The 25,599-nt window shown below is 40.0% G+C and overlaps 1 protein-coding gene across 3 annotated transcripts in view; it reads left to right on the forward strand.

The window, feature by feature from the left end:
- Positions 1–466: 466 nt before the first annotated feature.
- Positions 467–25,599, forward strand: part of RAP1B (RAP1B, member of RAS oncogene family) — a 34,873-nt gene continuing 9,740 nt past the window's right edge. The window contains exons 1-6 of one of the 3 annotated variants that reach the window (XM_084205606.1): positions 467–622; positions 5,255–5,350; positions 19,676–19,760; positions 21,107–21,175; positions 23,888–23,944; positions 25,059–25,199. In XM_084205606.1, coding sequence (XP_084061732.1) covers positions 19,704–19,760; positions 21,107–21,175; positions 23,888–23,944; positions 25,059–25,199 — 324 coding nt within the window. In that variant the 5' untranslated portion in view covers positions 467–622; positions 5,255–5,350; positions 19,676–19,703. Of the gene's footprint in view, positions 623–5,254; positions 5,351–14,525; positions 14,607–19,675; positions 19,761–21,106; positions 21,176–23,887; positions 23,945–25,058; positions 25,200–25,599 lie in introns of all 3 variants that reach the window. The other 2 variants (XM_084205605.1, XM_084205604.1) reach the window with 2 other exon arrangements.

Raw genomic sequence — 25,599 nt, forward strand, 5'->3', positions numbered from 1 at the left:
TTTGCAGGCACTGGGAATCCTGCTTTGTATCGGCAAGAGTAATGATAGATTGTTCACATCCAGAGGCATAATGGTCCACATAAGACCAGCAGTATGCGGAATCTCTGAAACACCCTTCACTAGTGGATTTCAACACCTTTTTAGAAACGCAGGAAATAGTGCAGAGGCTTTTACTTTTCCAGTTCTTTACGTTCTCAATTAACTTTAAGCAACATGACGTGCTTTCGGCGCACCTTTGGGCTGTGACTAAGCCACGGCTCCCAGCTGGAGCGCACACGAACTCGGGATAGGGACGCCGTTCTCCCAAGGAGACCTGGGCTCTCCCAAGGAGGCCTCGGCGCCCCCGGCCCCCTCAGCGCCCCCGGCCCGGGGTGGGGCGGGGCGGCCGCGCGCGTGCGCAGGGGGCGGGCGCAGGGTCAGCCCTCCCCGCGCCCGCCCCTCCCTCCGCCCCCGCCGCGCCAGAGCGAGGCTGGGCGTGCGGCGTCACGGCGACGGCCCCGAGCCGCGCCCCGGCACAGGCGGCGAGCGGAGCGGAGCCGAGCGGAGCGCAGCGGGCGCGGCGCAGCGGGATCGGCCGGCAAGGCGGCGGCGCGCGGTCGGCGGGGAGCGGAGGCGCTGTCCGGTGGGTTGCGGCGGGCAGCGCGGGCCGGGCCGGGCCGCTGTGGCGGGGAGCGGCGCGGCGTCTCTGGTACAGGTGGCGGGGCGGGGTGGGGTGGGGGCGGCGGCGAGAGGGGGGTGGCGGCGGCGGCGGCGACGGCGGGGAGCGGCGCGCTCTGAGGAAAGGGGCACTAGCCTGGAACATGGCGGAAGTGGAACCGGGAGCCGCCGCCTCGTCCGGCCTCAGGCGTGGTGGGACCCCGAGGGGGTGGGGGGAGCGGGGCGCTGAGGGGCAGCCGTCGCGGTCGGGCCTAGGGCCCGGCCCTGCCGTTCGTCGCCGTCCCCCCGCCCGCCGGTCCCCGGAGCAGAAGTTGGAGCGGAAGCGGAAAGTTGTAACCTCACGGGTCGGGGCCGCGACGTGGGGCCCGGACCGCCGCGGGGAGGGGCGGGTGACGCCCGGCTCGGCCCCGCCGCGGGCGGGGAAGGGGACGGTGCCCGGCTGCCGCCGGCGTTGTTAGCGGGAAGTCCGAGCCGAGCCCCACCTAGTCCGGCCGCGGGAGAGAAGCCACTCGCTCTTTCCGGCCGGTGTGCGGGGGCGAGGCGGGGGGGGGGGTCAGGCCGGGCGCGGCCGGCCGGGGCAGCCCGCCGGGGCTTGTGCCTGGGGTGGCCACGGAGTGGGATAAGCAGACAGCGCGGGGGCCTGCAAGTTCCTTTCCTGCTTATCACAAAATGAAAAGGAAATGACAGGGATGTTCGCCTCGTCTAAACACCCCACCATCACCCGTGTCAAAGCAAATGGAAGAATTTGACTGACACTTCCTGCGCCAAACCTTTCTAATGAGCCTGAGGTCCTCGTACCCTTCTGCGTGCGTTAGTGAGGAGGTGTGGAAGGAAAACAAAGTTTGCAGAGGGGAGAATAAAACAAAATCTTGACTATTCTCGCATTGGCCCTAGATTACAAAAGAGGATGAGAAACCAAGGTTTTTGCAAAAAAAGAATGCTTTTACTTCTTTTTCTATCTTGAAGGCATGGATTATGCTGTTCAGGGTAAATGAAACAAAAAAAAGGAAAGTCTATCTCTGCTGCTTTGGGACATGATAGTAAGGTAGTACAGTTGCAAGACAGAGAGTATGTCAGAGATGCCCAGGTTGAAAATCATACAGGTTGTGTATATGTTCCTGCATTTAGATTAATTAGTTTTGATTAATGTAATTGTAATTTTTTGCATATAACAGCTACATCTTACCCTGGTATGAGATGTGTAGACAGTCTATGACAAAAGGCTTTTCAGTACTCTTTCACAGTGAAGTATATGTTGAAATTACTCTTATAAGAAAAGGAGTCAAGGAACACGCTTCCTTTCCATGAATTATAATTAAAAGGCCGTGAAGCAGTCACGTTGCCTTTAAAAATAACCATTCAAAAACAAGTGTACTTCCCTTTGGAAAGAGTCTCTTATCTCTGTGAAAAACTTGGAACATTATTTAAGTTATTGCCTTTTGGGTGACTTGCCTCTATATTAAAATCACAAGCTTTTGGGACGGGGGAAAAAACCCAACCAAACTTGCTAGAGTTGAGTATTTAAATTTTTATTATTCATTGCATCTTTTTTTACTCTTGCTGTAACGCTATCCTGTAGACTTCTTTCTAGATAAAAATGAACCGAGTGAATAGTGGGGGATACTTGTACTATTCACATTAAAGGCTTTACAAAAATAAACTAATTAGATGTGATCTTTTATTCCTTTGGTACATGTATGTTTCAGGGATGCTTCTTGTAGTGTTATGAGCTACTTCAGGTTTAACTTAAAGCTGTAGTGTAAAACCGTATTATTTTCTGTACCCGAGTAACTGAGTTTGGAATTGCACTGTGCAGTGTAAGTGCCATTGCAGCAAAGATGATTGTACTTGGAGCACCTCTCTGCCTAGGGATTAAATAATCTGCAAAACAGAGTTAAAAGACCAAAAAAAAAGTAAAACCAGAACTTTTATGTGGGGGGAAAAACCCAATAGACTTTTTTACTGTCTGTACCTGTGCTTCTTTTACTATATATATGCACCAGATAGGTTTTCTGAGTGGAATTAAAATTGTGCTATTTTGTTCCAAAGCTCTCCTGTAGGACAGTTCATCAAAAATAAATCTGAAGTGAGCCATGGCAGTTCTTTTTGTGCTGTGCCAGTTTTTGCAGAGTAAAACTGACTGTCTTTTTAATTGAGAGCCTTTCTGGAGCAGAGGCAAACAGATGGGAATCTAGGTGAGGGCCTACAAAAGGAGAAAGAAATTGCTTCCATGGCTGAGGAAGGAAGTGTGCTGAAGGCTACGCTGTAGCTTGTGATCTCACAGTTAGTAAATGTGAGAGGGAACTAAAATAAACAGTTGTCCACCTATCATCTGGGATGTGGGAAGTGCAAGAGTCACAGAAGTACATGAGTACTTGATGCTTACTGCTACCGTGCCAATGCTGTCATCCACAGAGCTCTGCGAGCTGCTCGGGGTTAGGTACAGAGAGGTGCTCTTAAGGATAAGAATATCTTACTGATAAAAACAGGCACTTTTGTCCTTGGATGGATGCTGAGAGGGTAGGCGGATCCTTTATGAATTGGTCTTTCTAAGTAATGCTTAGATGACTTTCAGATACCTAGCTGACATTTGAGAGTGTTCGTCAGGTTAGGCTCCACTTGGGAGTTTTAATCAAAATTGCTCCCTTAGTAAAACAGATCACTCAACACGAGCTGTGTGACAGAAGTCCGTGTTTAGCTTGTGGTTGTGAATGCTGCCACTCCTTTACCTCAGAACTAATCCAAAAGCAGACTGAAGTGCACTGTGTGGTGTCAGTGTGCTGAATCCCTGCTGAGTTGGGGCAGGCTTCTGCTGTGTTCTGTTGCATCTAGGTCAGGTACAGGGATATTTTAGACAGCCTCCTTGTTCAGAGAGATGAAAGGAGTATCTACAGTAACTACACCTTCACATTTCAAGGCAAACTTTGTTTTCCTGCTCAGATGTGGTTAAGATGGTCTGTTTCTATTTTTCTTGCATAAAGCAGGGGAAAAAAGGAGTACTTTTGTACTTGAATGCGATTAGTAGACCTGTTTTCAAGCTGAGTTTTCAAAGTTGTGTAACAGTTGAGTGTAGTAGATCTGTAGTACCTTAGAGCATCTAGTGTATGGCTTTTTCCTTAAAGGCCTGTCATCCATGAGGCAACAGGGTGAGACAGGCAGAGTATAAGTAATATTTTAATGAAGTTATGGCAGTTTGCTTGTAGTAGGCAAATGCTATTTTGAGAAAGTCAAAGACCTTGTCTGCTGGTACAGACTGTTTCTTCATGAAGCAGTTGAATGAGGTTACCTTCAAAAGCAGCAGTAGGTTATGGCTACTGGAAACTCATTTCTCAAGCTTTAGAATGTGTAAAGAAACACTGGACAACTAAAAGTGAAAAAGTTTTTTATTTTTATGTGTACCTGCTCATGCATGCTGTTGTGAGCTCCTGGCGTACTGCATGATCCTCTCTCTTCTAGCAGCAAGGAAGGGGAGGAAGGCTGTAAACACCAGGTTGGAAATCTGCCTATTAGACAATTTTTGAAATATAAAATTATTTGGGGGCCCTCTAGCTATTCAGGATGCTTCTTTTTCAAGAGTAGTGTTTTAATAGTGATTTTTACTACTGAAGCAGTAGAGTGAAAGTCACTATAAGACCCTAGAGAAATGTGTGTTACAGAATTACAGACACTTTTTAGAGGTGAACCAGGAAGAAGAGGAGGCATTTGACAATATCTTGTACACTGTCCCAGTCAGCACTCTATAGTTATTACTCTAAGGACTTGATGTTATTTGAAGTAAGTTCCGGCTATGCAACTACAAAAAGAGACTACTGAGTAAGTCCACATGGTTAGTTCATTCCTGACCAAGGGAGGAAGGCAAGACCATAGTGCAGGAGTAGGACAGCCTAGCCCTTCTAATGGATTGGTGTTTGCATCCTGTGGCAGACAAGCAACATCTCATGTTTCTCCCCAGCTTGAAATTCTCTTCAGGAAATCTGTACTTTCTTAGATCACTTGGTATCATTCCTGCAGCTGTTGCAACACAGGAAGCTGGCCTAAATCTGAATGACTTGACCAGGTCTTCTGCAAAATGGATATTGTGTACCACTGTTACTCATTCATGAAATAATTTCCAATGTACCCCTAATTGTAGAGCTGTGAAAAACCTTACGTCATTAAGTTTTTGGGCAGTATTGAAGACTTGAAACAGGAGAACAGTTTATTTTCATAACTAAAGACAAAGCAAGGCTCTGTCGTTAATTTTTTTTTTTCATAGAAACTCAGGAGAATGTGTTCTTTGCATCAAGATTTGTTGATATTGAAGTGAGCCTTACTAGCTTTAATTATAGCGGTAATTATTACCTAATTTCAGTAGGTAATCTGGATTAAAAGAAAATACATACTTTAGTGTTTTCATTAGTATGGTTTACTCTATAACTTTTTGTGACATTGTCTTCAGTTAATCTGAAATAATTTGTCAACACAGTCCCTGCAACTTTCTTTTTGTTTTTCTGCATTAGTTGTCTTAGCTTTTGAAGTCTTGTCCTATTTTTCCCACTCACAGTCTCTGTTTCTGAAAGCTAACCAATTGTGCCTTCACTTTTTTTTATGTCTGCAGTGAAGAAAAGTTTCTTAAAAGCATGCTTCGTATATCAGGAGGAATCAAAAAAATCAGTACCACCACGTCTCTGTCAAGGATGAGCTGCAGACACTTGTGAGTTATCTATGTGGAGTTCTAGAGGGGACGTACAGGAGATAGAAGGAGAACCTGTCACTAGGAGTGGCACTTCAGCACTACAGAAGTGAAAGTGGTTTTGGTAATTGCAGAGTCAAACCAGCTACTTTGATTTTTTTTTTTTTTTTTTTTTTAGAGGTTTCATGTATGGTCAGTATTTTTTATTTGAGATGAACAGTATTTGGACTGCATCCCAACCCAGATAACAGTGATTGTTAAGTTGTGAAACTGTACAATCCTTGTTTGCAGTTAATCAAATTTCTATAACATCTGGTCTCATACCTCCCCTGGAAGTGATTTGTTAGAAGACTAGTGGAAAGTTGCAAACTGTTTCAGAAGGGTAAATTGGAATGTGGAGTGGAAGTAATCTCCAATGAAGTGGAAGTTACCTAAAAATCTGCAATACAGCGTTTAGGACTAGATTGGTTTATTTATCAGGTGACAATTACTGTTGATACTGAGTTGTGGAAATGTTCAAAACCAGGCTGGAGGGGCCCTGAGCTACCTGATCTAGGGGATGGCATCCCTGTCTGTGCCTGGCAGAGCAACATCATCTTTAGGTCCCTTTCTACTCAAATCATTCTGTGTGCCTGGCTGTGTCCAGGTGAGTGTGGGGACAGCCCAAAAACATACAGGAACCTCTTTTATTAATCTTGTACACATGAAGCAGTTATGGGGGGTTGTTGAGAGTTTGTAAGATGCTGTCAGTAACCCTCCTGTGATCTTTCACTGTGAAGCTACCTACAAGGTAACATTCTGATGCGCAAATTGACCCATAAATGTAGCCTACTTGGCTTCATATGATTGTGTGATGCATAAAATATTGCTGAAGGATTTTCTTTTGGTTGGGAGAGCGTGTAAATTAATACAGCTTGACAAAATCTTGACTCTTGCACTTCCAGAGTTATATTTATGTAGTTAGTATGAATAAGGATGTATCATACTGTCTTTTTGTGACTCTTCTGACTTGTTTAAAATGGAGATTTGATGAGCAGTAGACACTCTGTGAGTCTGGTGATTTTATTCCTATTCAGGGAATGGTCCTTTTGTATTTAGTGTCTGTTGTTTATATTGGTAGAAGCATACAGAGAAAATGCCATGTTGTCTTTATGGGTTTTATGATGAGGAGCATCAAAAATGAGTTTGTGGCAAATGTGAGCTCTCCTTCAGAAGTCTTACAAAAATAATACCAATCCGTGGATGAATTTCCAAGGTCGTTTTATATCAACAAGTACACAGTTCAAGATGCCTTGGACTTGTGTTTTTTGTGAGCTGTTATGTTCAAAAATCTAACTCTCTACCAAGATAAGTTATTTCAGAATGTGCCGTGCTTCTAGAGAGTGATGCCAAATTGTCATCAAATTGTCACTCAGTGGAATCAAAGAGACTATAGTAGTCCTGTGGCATCAAGGAGCACTGAAGAGGCAAGAATAACTGACTGTCATGCTGGAGAATATCACTCTTCCATTTTTCTTATATATCTGTTTTGACTTAGTAGCAGATTAGATGGGATTTCACCAAAGAAGACACACTCTGGCACTTAATCTCTGTGGGCCTTGAGTAGGTTTGGAGACAAATAAATAGAACCTGTAATACTATAATAAGCAAGCACTTGTAACTAGTTTTTTGTCCGGATGCTTGGTCTTCAAATGTTCTTTTGGTGTAGAATTCTCTACTTGCTTTTAAATCTGAATACTAGAAAGGGAAGCAAGCATTTCTGAATTACAGCTATGTATACCTGTACTTACTGTATGTCCTTATTTTATTGTTACTTTTTCACCTTTCTTTATATTTGAGCTTAAATTTTTATTTGCTTATATTTTTAATGATCCTCTGTTTTTTATCCTGATCTCCCTAAACCTTTTATATCAGGAATTGCCCAAAGCTAAATTGAGCTTCAGTCAGAGATCTTGCATAGAAAACTTAAGTGTGGTAGCTGAAACTCTGCGAAGACTGAGGAGTTGAAAATGAGGTTTTACAATTAAGGGCTTTAGGCCACTGTGTATGCTTGTGTTTAGCATCCTTTTGACCTGTGTGTTGCTTTTCATCAAACTCTTAAGAGTAGTCTCAGAAGAAGGGTCCTGTATTAATGTAAGTACAAATTAGAGTGACAAAGTAAGAATATTTCATGCGGAGCCTGAACAGAAAGATCTAGTAGGTTGTCCGGTTTTATGCTCGAAGAACAAAAAAGTCCTGAAGTCGTCCTTTTCTGCTAGAAATCTGGGATCTGGTTAGCCAGGAAACAGGTGAAGAAGCACCATTAAGTGCACGTTAGTTTGAGCATAATTAAATTGCAGTAACCAATACTTTGAACAATGTGCAGTCTTGTTAACTAGTTCTGCTTCTAGCTAGAGGCAGGATCTTAGGATCCAGTTTGCAAAAACATTTTTCAAAGACAAACATGTTAATTTGAAAATATTTGTATTTACAGGTAATGCAATTCTTTTGTTACTTAATCTTATTGTGAGACTACTTTTTAAATAAGCTGTAAGTTTCACAGAGGAAACCTGAAGCCTCTTTTCTGAGCTGAATGCTGAATCTGCTGTGGTGGAAGTGAAAATAAGGAATCATTCACAGGCTTGCCTACAGAAGGTTGAAGTCATAGATCACAAGAACCTAAACAGTAAGCATTTGGTAAACTGCAGGCACATTAAGCAACATGGGGATGAAAGACTGGTTTCCTGAAGGATAAATTTGCTTTGCTGGGACAGTCGGAGCAGACTGAAAAGTCATTCTTCTGCTTGGGCTTTGACCCAAATACAGATTGTTTTGAGATGGCTGTATTTAACTTGCTGAAAGTAAAACTCCTCAGTGAAGGATTAAGGATGTAGTGGTGATGTTCGTTCAAGTGCTGTGGTGATTGTGATTGTAGCCTAAAATAATAGATGACTCTTAGAAGACAGATATGCAGATTTTGTTTAGAAAGGTCTGCCCATCCAAAACCCTAGAGTCAATTTTACATTTCAGTAACCTTTGGACATCTTCTGTTACCTTATCAATGTGTTTGATTTGTTGTGGGTTGACCCTGGGTAGACATCAGGTGTCCACCAAAGCTGCTCTATCACTCCCCTCCTCAACTGTATGGGGTAGTGTATTGGGTTTGCATGCTCAAGGTTTGGCAGCATGTGGGCTATAGGGCCTTATCTTCTGTGAGAAGCTGCTAGAAGCTTCTTCTGTGCCTGGCAGATCCAGTCCCTGGTAGCTCCAAAGATGAATGTGCCGCTAGTCAAAGCTTGGTCAATTAGAAATGGTGGTAACAGATTTAGGAAGAAAGGAAAAAAGTTACTACACATTTGTAATTGCAGCCAGAGAAGAGCAGGGTGAGAACATGTGAGAGGAACTCCAGCTACACCAAGGTCAGTAGAGAAAGAGGGGCAGGAAGTGCTCCAGGCACTACAGCTAGGATTCCTCTGCAGCCTGTGGGGCAGCCCATAGTGATGCAACTGTGCCCCTGGAGGACCATGAGGATGCAGAGATCCACCTGCAGCCTGTGGAGGACACCCACACCAGAGCAGGTAGATTCCTGAGAGGAGACTGTGAACCCATGAGAGGCCTGTGCTGGAGCAGGCTCCTGGCAGGGACTTGCAGACTGGTGGAGAGAAGATCCCCACACTTGAGAAGTGCCCTGGTAGGACTTGTGATCCTGTGGGGGACCAAGGCTGGAGCAGCCTTGAAGGACTGTACCCCTTGGAAGAGTGATTCATACTGCAGCAGTTAAGGGGTTCTGTTGCCCATGGAATGAACTCATATTACAGCCATTTGTGGAGAACTGTTGTTAGTGAGACGGACTCAAATTGGAGTAATTCGTGGTGAGCTGAGACGGACTCAAATTGGAGTAATTCGTGGTGAACTATCTCCTGTGGGAGGGACCCCATGTTGGAGCAGGGGAAGGGCTCTTCTCCCTGAGCAATGGGAGAAAGAACCTGTGATGAGCTGACCATAACCCCCATTCCCTTCTCTCTGTGCTGCTGGGGAAGAAGGTAGAGCTTAGGAAGGAGGGAGGGGTAAGGGGAAGGTGTTTTAAGGTCTTTACTTCTCATTATCCTGCTCTGATTTTGTTAGTAATAAATTCAGTTAATATCTCTAATTCCAGCCTTTTTTGCCTCTGATTGGATTTGTTGAGTGATCTCTTCTGGTCCTTACCTCAACTCATGAACCTTTTATTATATTTTCTCTCCCTTGTCCAGGGCGGAGGGTAGGGATAAAGAGTCTTTGGTGGGTGCCTGGCATCCAGCCAGGATCAACTCGCTATAGATAGAAAAAAATACAGCACAAGGCTTGTGGGTCAAGATAAGGACAGGGAAGACCTCTTGCCAGTTGTTGTCATGGGGATAAAATAGACTCCACTTGGAGAAATCAGTTTAATTTATTACAAATCATATAGGGTAGGACAATGAGAAATAAACCCAAATCTTAGCAACACCTTCTTCCCAGGCTGAACTTAGCTCCTAAATTTTCTACCAGCTCTCCCTTAGAGGCACAGTGGGGTAGGGAATGGGGATGCAGTCAGTAGTGTGTACATGTTGTCTCTGCTGCTCCTTCCTCAGTAGGACTCCACATACTCTTCCCCTGCTCCCAGTGTGGGCCCTCTCCCATGGGAGATAGTCCTTCACAAACTTCTCCAGTGGCAATCCCTTCTGGGAGTGCAGTCCTTCAGGAACAAACTACTCCAGCATGTCATTCCCATAGTGTTACAGTCTCCTTCAGGCATTTCTTTCTCTGGCCTGCGGTCCTCCGTGGGCTGCCAGTGGATCTCTTGCTCTGCTGTGTGCTTCCATGGGCTGCAGTGGGACAGCCTGTCTCACCATAGGCTGCAGGGGAATCTGTGCACAGGTGCCTGCAGTACCTCCTCCCCCTCTTTCTTCATTTCACTTTGGTGTATGCAGAGTTGTTGCTCTTGCATATTCTCACTCCTTTCTCTGCTGCTGTTGTTCCCCTAGCAGTTGACCCCTCCAACCCCCTTCTTAATAATGTTGTTCCATAGGTGCTACTGTTGCTAATGGACTCAGCTTTGGCCTGAAGTGGATCGGTCCTGGAGCCCATCTGGCACTGGACATGGGGGAAGCTTCTGGCAGCTTCTCACAGAAGCCACCTAGCTAACAAAACATTGCCATGCAAACCAAATAAAATTTGACTTCTAGCAAAGCGAGTCTTGAGGTATGACAGGTTTCTCCAGAAAATGGCAAGCTTTGAAGATGCAGAGGAAACAAGAATTACAGTCTAAATATGAACTAGAGTGATCTTAAGAAGATTCAAATAGAATCTTGTGGAGACTTGATTAAACAAGTTTAATCCTTATTAATTTGGTAACTCTGTACTAAAGATCTAGTCCATGTAATTGAAAGTGGTGTGGGGATGAGTGTAATTCAAATTCATTTGGGTAAAATTATTCAGTTTTTTGTGTAGGTGTCCTCATGGGAGAGGACATGAGCTCAGGCTTGCAAATGAGAATTACGTACCTTTGGGGTTATGCTCCTAACTCAGATCTTTCACCTCTTGAAAATTTGTGGCCCATTAAATGGGAGTTCTGGGGATGCTAAGGTGCATCAGCCACTCACAGAGCAGGTGTAGAGCTATGGCCGTTCACAGCTGTGCATGCAGACATTAGCTAGAACTTGTTTTTATGCGGGCTGTTGGTTTGTTTTTTGAGTTGGGTTTGTTTCGTTGGTTGGGATTTTTTTTTTTTGTTGGGGACAAGGAGATGGGGAATTGTTTTAGTGGGTGGGATTTTTTTCTGTGCGGTTTAGTTTTAATTGGTTAAGCATTTTTTGTGTTTGAGGTTTTTCTTAAATACCCTCTTCTGAAGCTTGTAGCAACTTAACAGCTGCCTAAGGACCAACCAAGTTGTCTGTGTATCTCCGTATGGGCAGAGGTGTGAAGGTCAATGTCTGCAGTTGTCATCTTCCAGTTAAGGTTTGCTTGTGGGTTGGACATTGTCTGTGGAGCAGCTGTCCCTAGCTTCAAAGTGGTTCTGCCTTGCTGCCAGAAAGAGAACAGATTTTATTTTTTTCTGCCCAAGTTTCACCCTCTTCTATTAAGCATGTCAGACCTTTTAGAAACTCATGTTCATGAATAGATTCAGCTAAGGAAGGTAATTGTGAAAAGAGGCAGTTAAGGTTGAATCTGTCATTGCACAAGTAGCAAAACCATGTGGCAGAAAACAGTGGTTTTTGCTGGGTGTCAGTGTATGCCTTTTTCAGGTTACCCTCAGGAAGATGTCTGAAGCTGTTAACAAAAGAACCGTTGGTGAAAACAGGTGTAATTTGGGTGACCTTCAGTGAGGTTTGTTGCTCATGTTCAAATACCATGTTTCTATTAGGGAAGTATTAGGAAGTATTGAGAGTTAAAACTGACATGAGTTACAATTACTTAGGACTTTGCTGGTATGGTTCAGTTATCATGAAAGAGAGAATTTTATTCCTTTTAATAAATGCTAGTAGTGAGTAGTCTCAATTTGCATAGAATCACTGTCTTTTCAACAGATAAAACTTCTAATCTTAATTAAAATGACATATGGGAATTTTGTAAGACTTCTCTCTGGCTACCAACCTGATTAGTAATAGAATTACTGTAATTTGTACTGCAGAAGGATACTTTGTACATAAAGGGCCTATGCTAGCTGGATTTAAATGGCCAGTAACAAAACATCATATAATAATGAAGGAAATCTTAATATGTCTACCTTGATGATGTGTTAGTAATCTAAACAAACCTGAATAAAACCCAAACTTCTTACCATGAAGATAGTACAAGTAATGATATGTTGGAATGCAAGCTCTGGTGTTGCCAGGGGTGTAAATAATGTTAAGGAGAAAAATAGAGGAGAGGCAAAAGGTGGTCCTGGAATTGCAGTTAAACCCAGCATTGGCTTACTTCTGTAGAAGGAAACCCAATACCAGGCTTTACTAGTTCAGCAGCCAGTGTCACAATCAAAGTACAGCTAGGATTGCCAGATATTAAGCAGATACCAGATGGAATTTGAGACTAGGTCTTGCTTCTGAAAGAGAAATTAAGATGCCTTTTTCCAAAGAAGAGTATCTTAAGCCAGCTGGCAAGCTTAAAGCAACTTTCAAACTGCGCTTACAAAAGAAATGTCTTAACTTCGAAAACTTCCATGCCTTACTTGTAGTCCTGCTGGGTATTACCTTGTTTTGAAGCTTGAAAGATAAAATTTAGTGTAACAATTATGGGGACAAACAAATTCTTACATCTGCTTTTAACTGGAAGCATGCATATCAGGTAATGTTGTGGATATTATGATGAGGCAATCCATTAACTTGGAAAAATTGTAGAGCTAAATACTGATCCTTCTCTGTAATGACAGTACTCACAGCAAATTGCTGGCTCAGTTCTCAGAACTTGCTTTATGGTTGAATATCTAGCTTATGCATAGCAAGATATTGTAACATAGTAATTGTACATTCTCTGAATTTAATATACTTGTAATATTTTTTTGAATCTCTGTGTTGTTTTTGTTTATTGCCTGCCTGGATTTTCTTTGCAAGCATAAAAATTACTTGTAATTCAGTTTTTTCAGGAATTACAAGGTCATAATTTTAACTGTAAGTCTGACTGGTAGGACATTCGCCAACAACTTTCCTGGAGGATGGTGACGATTTGACAGGAATAGGGAGAAAATGCAAGGTCGTGTCAAAGAGCTACAAAAAACAAGAATATACCTGATAAATGTTACAAATTGCAATTGAAACTTAAATAGATTCTATAGCATAGGCTTTATAAAGTACTCCACATTTGAATTGACATGTTAGAATTTTTGCACAATGTTGAAACTTTACCTCAGTAAGTGTTGAAGCGTAGCATATTCTTAGTAGCATAAGAATGTTAATTACATCACTTGCTTTGAAAATGCTTTTTATATTTTGTGTGAATCTACTGTAAGTTGCACATGATTGCTAGTCTCTCACATCAGGAAGCTTTCATCCTGAGATATCAGTGACTTTAAGCAAGTAGTTTTTACCCTTAAAATATCCATTAAATTTATGTTCAAATTTAAGATCCAGCTGGGAGTTAACTTTGACTTAAGAAAAAAAGAAAATTGATTTTATTCAGCTATACTAATTATAGACAGTGGAACTAGTCTCACAAGGTCAGCTGCTGTTAGCTGCTTTTGCAGAAATGGTCCCTGTGTGCAGTATTAATCAAGGTAGCTCCCTTCAGTGGAAGGAGGAAAACTTGGTTAAGCTTTCTCTGTATAAGTGTCCCTGTGGGCTCTTGAAGGAGCAGGTTAAACCTTTGTGCCATGTTTGGCACTAGTTTGTTCTCAGGCTTCTGGCTGTTTCTCAGGTGGTCAGTATGATTTCATGTCACTGAATAAGCTTAACCACCCAGACAGCTTTTTGAAAATCCTCTGAAGGTTGTCTGACATCAGTTAAAATATTTGAACATAATTGAAGAACTATTTTTGTCCAAGAAAAATTACAGTATTAGTGCCCAGAAGAACTAGCTGTTCAGCTGACGACATGTATTGTCAGGACCAGAAACTATCAAAAGCAGGTAAAAACTAGAAATAAAAATTGCTTCTAGCTTTGTTTGCTGAACAGTTGATAGCTGTACTTACAGGTACCTTGAGTATGAAAATCTTTATTAGATCCTGATCAGCTTTTCAGAATTGATTTCTGAATAATGTTTTTTATGATTTTTTTATAAATGTGTCAAAGTCAGCTCTGGAGTAGTTTAATTTCTCTTTTATAAGAGGTACACTTACCCTGTTGAGTAAGAGTTATCTGAATTGCTTTAATTTCTAAAGCCTCTAAAAGTTGGTGAAAATGAACAGGCTTCCACTTTGGGCTATATTGTTAAAGTTCTGCTTATGCACTGAAATTATTCCAGCAGGGGGGAATCCTCCTCAGAGTTGAGAGACAAGAATTTAGGACATCTCACATGTAAGTGTTTGGGGAATACTAAGAACAGCACACATCATCTCTTAATTAGTTGTTTACCTGAAAAGAAGGTTCTGAACCAGGAGATTAAAAACATAGTAGAATCTGGGATGGTTTGGCCATCTGAGACTATTCCAGTATCAGAAATGGGAAACATCTCTGAAAAGACATAATTCTCTGAGTTTGGCTGTCCTGTGACTGAACTAGTGCTATTTTTCCAAACGTCTGACCATTGTTATCTTGTTTCATCACAGGGCTAGTATCCCCTTTCTGAGAACAAGATTGGATTTTTTTTCCTCTTGGCTTTTTTTCCTACCACTTCTGATTGTAAGCAGGTAAACCAGTCAGTTAATTTGTTTCATCTGTCAATCTAGTGTTTGACTCTTTTTTTTCTCATGCAAATATTTGGGATTAATTTAGGAGTACTGTTCTCAAGGTGTTTCTAACAAAATCTCTTTTCCACAGAGATAAATACTCTGAGGCAAAAGTCTTAGGAAAATTTTAGTGAATACAGTGCAACCAAAATGTCAGGGTCTGAACAAGAATCATGGTGTCTATGAAGTACTAAATAATCATGATCCCTTCTGAAAATGATAAGGCTTCTCAGAGGGCCAGTTTATTTAATTCCACACCTGAACAGCTAGCTCATATAAGCAAGTCTTGGGGATATCTTCAAGTAAGTGCCTGTACTTAATTCATGTCTTTGGCCTGGGGCTGAGGTCCACTTACAGCTTCATACAGCTTAATATCACTTGAAAAGATAGGATTATTAGCTTTTCCATCTCTTAAAGAACAAAGTTCAATCAGAACCCAAAATTTGAAACTGAAAGAATTGAAAGAAAACTAAAAAAATAAAAAACCCACCCCACTTTCACAATTATCACATCAAGCCAAATTACCAATGGTGTATGAATTTCCTTGAATTCTTCATTGCGTGGTTGCTTTTTAGAATAGATTTACAAGCAGTAAGTGTGCAGGTTTTTTTCTATTCACCTCTAAGGTGAGTAAGGTTATTTATTCCTCAGCTTCCTTAGTATCATCTTTGGTTTGCATTTTTCTGGAGACATGCTTCAAGAAACTATTGAAGAAAATGTCCAGGAGGCACTTTTTCCTGGTTTATCTGAGAAGGGCAGAAGCAGAAAGCAAGTTCCATGTTCAGAGTCCTTGTCAGATGTGAAACTTTTGAAATGTTGCATTTTCAGTGACTTGTCCTGGTTAATCTTTCTTTCTTCTGTTCTAATAGTCTTATTCAAAGATATGCTGTTCATCCTTCAGAGAGAATCTTTATTGGGAAAGGTGTCCATGTGCATATCAAGTGTGTGCTTGTGCTCTTCTAGTTTATCAAGTACTTTAATTTTAAGTATGCCATAAAGGATTAGAATTAATCAGTTAGCTTAATACATTCATTAGTACATTCTGCACTAATGCACTGAGTACAAAAGGTAATATGAACAGACTAGTGAGAGAGGCACAGATACAGTGGTTTTATGTACAGCTGCATCTCGGGAAGTACGGAAGTCAGTTCCTGGGGTGTCACTGGCAGTTAATGGAGGCAGTCTAGAATTGAGCTCTGTACTTTTGAGAGATTGTATACTTAAGACAGCCTTAGAATCAAGTTTGTGATAGTGCCATTTTTAAAAGAGTAGCTTCTGTCATTTTTGCTAGCTAAATCTTACATTAGGTATCTCCACAGTTCAGTTATGTCAGGTATATCTGTGCATATAAATACTCAACTCAGCTGTTAGAAGGCAGTATCTGCTCCAACTAAATGGAAAAAAAAGTCTTATTTTTTGCATGCTTCTTATCTTCTTGCACTTTAGCATCTGCATAGGGGCTATAATTAACAGTATTTTCCTGCCTAATGATAGGGGAATGGAAAAATAAAAAGACAAAGGAAGGTTGGCATTGCTCTCCCTTCTTGCAGATCTGTCACCTTATAGGCAGAGAGCCTTTAAAGCAAAATTTCTCCCATAAAATAAACTCCATTAAATGAATAGGGGGATTCAAACAAGTTACTTTTTATATTTGCTAGGAATAAGCTTAAACTTACTTCTGTTTAACTGTTGGGTGGTTGGGTAGATACATCTCAAGTGTTCAATAAATCTGGGGACATCTTGCTTATCTGTTGCTCCCATATCTTAGTATCTTTATTTCTGTTATGCCTGTTCAAGTTTAATCATTTTCTATCCCCAAAGTGATCTGGGGACTACAGACAGATACTATTGGACTTGACCCTAACTTATTCTACAAATGCCAGTCAGACACAATGTTTTGTGGCTTAAACCTCCTCTTTTAGACTTTGTCTTCTGCTTTTTCCCTCACTCATCTATCATTAATGAGTCAAAAGGAAATCTGGTTGGCATCCAGATGCATCTGGATACATTATTCGTTCCAGAGTCAAGCATTGTATCAACTGAAAAATAAAGTAAGAGCATGATTGAGATTTAGGATGCCCAGCAGTTTCTACAAGATCTGATATGGAAAAATAGGTTTAATCAAGAGCAGAGCCAGGTCAGGTTAACTGCGAATTGGTGGAAAGTCAAGTTCAGGAAGGACCAGAGTTGAAGCTGAGTCTGAGGCATGCTTGCAGCCATCAGGCCTACTGGTCAATGAAAAAGTATGTGCAAGGCTTTAACATCAAATAGTGTGGTAGACTGCAGTGTCCTATGTGATCCAGTAGTTTTTTGGATGAGGAGGCAAAGAGCTGCAAGCAGGAAAATTTTCTTAGGAAAGCACTTTTAGCTAGGAGTTGGTTTTCTTTTTTGTTAGAAAACAATAAGAGAAAGGTGCAGTGACATCAGTACTGTTACTCAAAGGCAGTGGGGTGGTAGATGTAAGTGGCAGCAGACTATAAGCAGGAAGGAGGTGCTTCTGCTGCCTGCTGTGTTAGGGATGTCCAGGTTAGCTTTCTTAAACTGTTTTACAGGATACATTTGTTTGTGTTCTGTTCCAAGGTGTAATGGCCAGATGATAACATCAGTGCAGGGATGCCAAGCTACCTCTCTGCTATATAAGTGTGTGCATATATTAAACATTTCTGTGTGCTCTTGGTGAGTTAAAGAGTAACTGTACAAATGACAAAAAATTTTTATGGTGAAAGAAGTTAGTATTTGCATTGTTCATTGCCTGAGTTTGGAGGAAAGGACAGAGAAATGTTTAACCTCTGCTGCTGTATGGCTTTGTCCTCAAAGATCTTAAAAAGCTTTTTTCTTAGGTGTTCATTGATTAAGAAGATTGTCTAAACCCACTGTAATACTATATATATGCTTTGTGTGCCACCACTTAAAGTAGGAAAATCAGCTCCAGAATATTGTACAGCGATTGGATATTTAGGGTTGAACTTTCAAATCTGTATGCTCAAAGAAGCTTCAGCTTGCCTTAAATTCCTGAATTGCTGTTTCAGAGCCAAAAATGAAATTGGCAGTCTCTCACCAAAATCAAGTTAGTTTATTTCAGGATTTGGAATTGTAGATCATTGAGTAAGAAAAAGTCAGAAAGACTTAAAACAGATATGTGGTACCTGCTGCTGAAGTTCTTTTACTTTTAAATTACTGTCAGCCTTCATTATTGATATCTCCATATTTAGTTGCTAACTTCAGTCTGAGGACTGAAAAATTCAGCTTAAACTTTTCTTTTAAAGACAGTGAAATTGCTGCAGTTCACCCAGATTACTGTACTGGGATTTCCGCTACACCTGCTATGTTTTTGTCATTCTAGTGATACCCTTATAAAAATAAACTGATAACTGAATGTTTGTTTTAAATAAATGACAATAATGTAGTTATAGACTTAACTTGTCATGAGTTTGAGAGGTGCCTTTCAGGACAGTTTAATGTAGTTATAGGCTTAACTTGTCATGAGTTTGAGAGGTGCCTTTCAGGACAGTTGGAAACAATCCTGTTTATGGAAAGACTGGACAGTTTACAGATTTGTGTATCTAACAGCATTTCCAGTGGTGCAAAGTAGATGAAATTTGTGGTGTGAATGGTTCTCATGATTTGTGTTTGCAAAAAATTCTGTAGGGAGGGAAAGAGGTTTTTAAGTCAGGAGTGAAAAGATGTCCTATTAGGTGTGAAAATCACCAAAGAGTCTCAAAATGTATTGGTAATGGAAGCCTGTGGAGACATCTCTTTTGCTGGACGTGAGGTCAATTATTTCCTTAAGACTTTATTCTCATGTTCCTTTTGTGAGGGACAGTTTAGATAATTGAAAGATTATGCATTTGCAAGAAGATATAGGACCTCGTCTCTTGATTTCTCTGTCTTCTGACAATCGGTAGATTTAATCAGTGATGGTAAAAAGGCAGGACTCTACCGTGGTGGTTTAATTTCTGTATAAATCATCTTAGCATTTTGTGTTCAACATGTAACAGATGGTTTTTCAGTGATTTCAGAGATGCTGTAAAATTACTGCTGATGAGAAAGGTGTTTCTTACCTTATTTTCCTTCCTGCTTACCTTTTACAAGCACCTGAGTAGTATTCTTGCACTTTCCCTTTTCCCTGGCCTGTAGATTATTCATTAGTTGGGGAGGGTTTCATCTTTCTTTGGGGGTGGAGAGGGGAGAAAATGGGTAACTCAATCTCATAAGTGCTACAGTCCCAGCAGGAAAGGAACTGAGACCTTCCTCAGTAACAGGTACTGCTCACGAAAGCAGTAACAGTCCTGCTAGCTCATTGCAAGCCAGACTGCAAGGGGTGGTGTGGGTTTTTGAGTAGTGTGACCCAAAGACATGGTCCAAAATCTGTGGCCCTGTTTTGGTTTAATGGGTGAGTTTTCAACAAAGATGAGCAAACAGACCCCATAGTTTGTTGTTGGTAGCCACACCAGCTAGTGAAGCAGATCTAACTTGTAGAAGAGGTATAATCTCAAAATACTATTTTAGTTGCTTCCACTTACTCATTAAATAAGTCATAATAGATCTAGTGGAACATTAAACAGTTTTCAGACTAGGGAAGGGAATTTTTTTTTTTAATGATTTATGGGATCCTGCTGTTCTTTTTAAGAAGCATTTGTTTGCTGGGAAGAGGAGGTTTTAATTTTCTTTTAAAAGTGTCTGTGCTTCTTTGTTTAGTGCCTAAGTGTTTCAGAATGATAAAATTCATGCTATCTCCTCTTGGATAATTATTTCTTACGAATAGTAACTGTTAGCTTTAGGATAGTAGGGTTTATTTGATATTTATGAGAGAACCAGTAATGAGGTAGAGCAAATACTCTATCTCATGGTTTGTACATTTTATTGTGGCTGCTTTAAGAGTTGATAATTAGAAAAAAACCTGCTGTATTAAAGAAGTTAACTAAGGAACTTTTATCAAACCCTGCTTAGTGAACTGGATTGTGGTATCTTTATTGTACTTCCTGCATATAGGTCAAGTTTTAATCAGTCTGGTGTTTTGTGTGTTTTAGGTATTGAGGGTGATTTATCTCTTGCATCATGCGTGAATACAAGCTAGTGGTTCTTGGTTCTGGAGGTGTTGGAAAGTCTGCTCTGGTAAGTATGAGGCAGTTCAGGTATGGTTTTTTTAGGCTTATTGTATTTTTTTTCTCTAATTCACTCTCTTCTAACGTATATTTCTTTATATCAGTGTACATAAATAAATAAAAGTGTTAGTACTTGCCAGTGAGGCATCATGGCTAGTAGGCAGATCCTTTACTGGGTGCATCTGCATCCATTGGTGCATTCTCACATGCTGCTGTTGTTGTATGGGTTTGGTTGATGGTGCTTGATCAGTCTCATGCAGTGAGGTGCAGAGCTGCAGCATTATGGGGTTGTCTGGTTTTGACAGATAAACTAGCTATCAGTCTATGGGAAATCAAGCTCCTTTGTGAATCTCTCAAAGGATATGAACTAGCTTGCCCCTGTAAGTCCTGTCTCTAGAAAGGTCTTCAGGGTGCTGTTTGCATAGTGTTTGATAGCAGTGTCTTTAGCACTAATATTTTTATGCAGATAGAAATACAGATTTGCATGTTGGTGGGAAGCTTAATGTGTTTCCTGCATCCTTTCTGTGAGAGTAGGTATATAGCTGTGGCAGGTAGATGATTAAAATGCATGAGCTCTTTTATTTACAATTAAATGATTACAGAAGGTTTTAGTCTGACCTAACCTAGAATTGAAAAAGTTCACAAAATATGATGTTCTCAGCCCACCTAAGAACTTTGCATCTTTCTGTTTAATTGTGCATTTTACCATAAAGTAAGCTCCAGAGCTTACCCACTCCCTTGAGTAAGAAGTATTCTCTTGCGCAGCAGTTCATAAAGAAAAACTTAAATGACAAATCATATTAGATTGTGAAATAACGTTTTCGTTCACCTCTGAATTCTTTATCTCACTGCAGCCTTTCTGGATTTGAATGTGCCTGCTCTGACTTGGCCATTGAGTCTTAAGTTCCATTTGACTTGTGCTAAAAACATCCTTCATGCTAGGTACACAGGAACAGCCTCCTGAGTGTAGTTAAGACTAGTAAAAGCTGTCAGTTGTTTTTTGACTAATTCCTGTGCTGGCAAATAAGTAGCAGAAGATGAAGTAGTTCTAAATACAAATGTAAAAGCTGTGCAGCTGTATTGTATCCTGGGCAACTAGAAACTAATACTGATTTTAAGAGTTAGGCAAACCTGAAATTAATGCATGCTTTAATTCTTACCCTCCATGTGGTGGTGGATAAAGGAAAGTGTAGCATTGCTTCATCTAACAGTTAAATAGGCAATTGTTTGATTTGCTTTAAAAATGTTACGGATAACGTTTTTATATATGTTCTTTATACCTAGAACAGTGATTTGTGTACAATGTTTACAAAATGTTGCTATGCAGAGAATCTTACAAGAACTTTTGTGTTGCAGACTGTACAGTTTGTTCAAGGCATATTTGTTGAAAAATACGATCCTACGATAGAAGACTCCTACAGAAAGGTATATTGAAAAGATGTCTCTAGTGTTAGACACTTAAAGCTGTAATACATATTGTCAAATATTTGACTCACTGCTTGAAAATGGGTATGCCATATTAAACCAGATAACAAGTTTGAAATATAAATGTTCTCCTAAAGTTTGCTTAAAAGAAATAATTCAAGACTAACTTCTTAACGTTTAAGCATAATATCTTGCTGGCTAGTCAGTAAAAAATTACTTATTTCATTGTCAGAGTTGGGAACAGGGATTGCAAAAAAAAAATTTTAAAATTACCACTTTTTAATTTTATAATATTTGTTATTGGTTTGTTTGTTTGTTAGGATTTCCAGGTAGATTTGGTCTTGGAGGTACGACGCTGCTTTGCTACTAGAAAAATAGCTAAAAACAACTTCACACCCTTAGAACACTGGAGGCATCTATCATACTGTACTCATAACAATTTAAATGATAGCTAGATATGCTTCCATTAGATGGGTTGTTGTTTTATTAATAAGTTAACACAAACCTGTCATAAATGAACAAGCATTTACAGCAAGTGGCCTGTTAGTTTCTCTCTTCCTGTCTTCAGCATGACAGGCTGAAAGGTCTGATTCTGCTTGCATCATCTAGAATCTCCATATTGCTCACTCTTCAGTTTCACCTGAGACCACAATTAAGATTCCAGACTAAGATAATTTATATCCAAACTGCTACCATTAACCATTTAGTGCAAGAGATAAGTTTTTGGCTATGTCAGTTTCTTAATCTATCTTTTTAGCTGAATTACTTTTTATATGCCTTAATACTCTGATGTTGCTCATCGTTAGGCCACAAAAATGTTGGTATCTGTACCAAGGCAGACAAGATGCACAAACCCTAGCTGAGAAAGGGCAAACTGCAAGACCTCCTCTTTCAGCACTGAGCTATATTTGTATTGGAACAAAGGTGGTGCATTAAGAACTGTTGCAGCCTACAGTCACCAGAATATTTTCTGAACAGAACAGGAATTAGTGGGAACAAAATAATTTCAAACATCTTTTCTTTGACCTTATATAAACTGTATGTTGGAAAAACCCAAGTCCGTCTTAAGTATGGGGGCTTCCAGCCAAAACTAGAACTCTTATCAAAGACACAATAACAGAACCAAATTCTTTGTTGACACTTCCTGTATTAGAGAAGCAGGAATTTTTGACCATATCTCAATGTGTAGTGCAGGACTTTGCGGGGTCAGGCCCAGTAAATTACTCCAAAAAACATTCACAGGCTGATCTAAAGTAAAGTGTTTCCTCTGTTATATATTTACATTCTTTAGGTCATAGTAGAATCATGATGTTTTCTGGGTGAATTTTTCCAAAGACTGTTGCAATGGAGCCTAAAAAAATAATGCCATCTTAAGAAATTTTGCTGTTTGCTAACTACATTTTTTTGGTTTTGCTGCTAGTAAAGATTTATACTATTCCTTTCAGGTTTGTTCCTGAAATAACTAGTAATAACTCTGGGTATTCTTCTTTTCAAATCAGACAGATTGTTGAAGTCTTGCTAAAGTCTGGACAACATTTTATGTAGTCATTTTCACCTTCTCACTGTTGATTACAATTCTAATTTGCTTCTTGCCTTCAAAATGTATTGGTTTGGCAGTTGAAATTCTATGCCATTTATGTTAAATGTAAAGTTGATAGAATGTGATTTGTTCATCTAAATAATTGAGCTTGAAGTCTTGAAACTTTATGCCTTGGTTTACTCCCCAAATATTTCTTCATAAAATTAATAAATGCTGCTTAAATAGCTGAATGACTTCAGCAACAATACCTGTTAAAATAGTGATTTTTTTTTTTTTCTTTTTTACGGAATCACAATCCATAGGGGACAGGGGGGGAGGTGTGAGAAGAGGGGAAATACTCCTCTTCACTGTCCCCAGCTCAAATATAGTTACAGAAGAACAGCTGCAAATTAAACTAGTGACAGTGCATAAATGGAGAAGAGGCAATCTGTTAATCAGGAATTTTACACGCAAATGGAAACAAGGGAAGTTTATCAATGGCTTGAAAAAAAAAATTAAAATGTGGTTAGTCTGCTTGAAAGAGCTTGAAGGCACTTCCATGTCCTTTGCTGCCCTCAGGGCCATTTCTTTGAGGTTATGTCCAGTAGATAGAGGAACTCTGGAATGAATACAGAAATTCTTCTGTCTTCTTAAACTTTCCATTCTTTGCAAACTTTTCCAAGCTGGGTCAATTTTCTAATTAGTGTTCCTAAAGGCTTGCTTTGGGGACACCACTTTTAGTGGTGGCTGTTTAATTGTTTGCTGTGTACTACTTAATCTCTTGTAGATGTAAATTACTTTTAAATGAGCCTTGGTATGCCAGTCTAGTTTTCTGGCTTTCACTCTTTCTTTCAATCTGTGATGATCCCTGAAACAAGTGGAAATTAGTTGTGCTAAGTTGCTGATAACCATCATTACAAATTTAGCAGCCTCCTTTTAAATAATCAAAAATCCCTAATCACTTTGCAAAGTGGTAGTTGGCTGCTGACACTGCATTTGAAAATGTCACTGGGGCTCTTTGAAAGGCTTCTTCCTGCTGTTTTTCAAAGGGTACATCTATACAATCTTATTAAGCCATTATGTTGCTTTATGCATTATGAATTTACTTATAAAAAAATCACACAATTTCTGATGTCTTTGGAGGGGAGAGTTGCAAGGGAAAAAATTGTAACCAAATCTTTCTCTCTTGACAGCAAGTTGAAGTAGATGCACAACAGTGTATGCTTGAAATCTTAGATACTGCAGGAACGGTATGTAAAGAACAACTTTCCAAATACTAATAATACAGTGTGTTTTAAAAAAAACCTTGAGTATCACAGCAGAAAATTAATTGCAAGCTTCCCATGAGCTCATATTCTGTAAGAGGGGAAAGAAATAGAGCATTTTAAAAGAGATTGTGCTCTTGTTTGTTGCCCAGAAAAAAAAATAAGGACCCACTGGCCACTGAGATTTGATTTCTGTTGCTGTAGCGAATACATGCTTTCTTCTGATGTCCTTTTTCTTTTGTGTGTGAGATGTACTGTGACATTGGGATAAAAATAGTATTGCTTCCATCAGCTTATAGGAGCTCAAAGCACAAGGGTTATGCTGACCCTTTGCATACTGGTCAGGTTTTTCTCTGACTAGTTCCAAAATTATTGAAACCAGTAATTTCCTTTATTGGTTCCAGTGAGTTTAAGCTCAAGATTCTTGGAGTTTAACATGTGTTCTCTGAAGTGTGGCAGTAATCTTGTACAATAATAACTTATTTAAATTCCCTATTAGATTAATACTCTGTAAATATACAGTAAGATGGAGTGGCTGTTTTCTAGCAATAAATTGCACTTTTCATCTGACATACAGCAAGGGACAGGGAGTGATTGATCAGGCATCAGATAGCCAAGTCACCAATGCGAAAGAGGCACATGCCATTCTACAGTTGTACTGGTAAGAGTGCACCAGCAAGTCTTTATATGCAATATCATAGTTAGCACTGAAGTCATGGAAATGTGACAAGTCTATTGAGTGTCCCCATCCTCTAGTCCATCTCCTTGAAAATTAATGTAGAATTTACCACAGGAAATTTCCTAGACTACAAAATTGGGTGTGAAAATGGATGCTTTCACTTTATGATCCATTTTAAGCAACTGTCAAGATATGGAGAAAATGTTGGTGTGTTAGGAGATATTCAGAAGCAGTTTAGCTTCTGTAATCTACTGATTACAGTGTACCTTCTACTGTACTTCTCCCCACTGAAATTATTTTCTCTAGTTTCTCTAGAAACTAGAAACTCTAGTTTCTCTAAACTAGACCTCAAGTTTACAGCTGTTTGTGCAAGTAAAATGCCAGTTGAATACAACATCTATATCTTTTTTGTAATTACAGGAACAGTTTACAGCGATGAGAGATCTATACATGAAAAATGGACAAGGTTTTGCATTAGTATATTCCATCACAGCTCAGTCTACATTTAATGATTTACAGGATCTAAGAGAACAGATTCTTCGAGTCAAAGACACTGATGATGTAAGATCTCTAAAAATATTTAATACTTAGTTTTCATTAGCGTGTTGCAGTGTACACACTCTGGTCAGGTGGTCTCCAAGTTTTAAATTAAGATGTATGAACCAATAGATGTACAGAAAGGCAACTCTGAAGATAAACTGTAGAAATGTAACTTGTCATGTGTTATATGGAAAATTGTTTAATCTTTCTTTAAAATACCTTAATTGACACTGGGTATAAATTTATTCCTTAGACTGCAGCAAGCATTTCTAAAGCAACCATTGTTGCCTTAATTACTACAAGTGAAGTGTTCTGCTCAATATCCCTACTGTTTATGGTATTTTAAAGCATAAAATTTTAAGTTGTAACTTTAAAACTTGCATATTATGTAGCTTTTTTATTTTGTCTGTCTGCTTGCAGT

Source organism: Fringilla coelebs, assembly GCF_963513975.1.
Source record: "Fringilla coelebs genome assembly, chromosome: 5".
Taxonomy (NCBI): domain Eukaryota; kingdom Metazoa; phylum Chordata; class Aves; order Passeriformes; family Fringillidae; genus Fringilla; species Fringilla coelebs.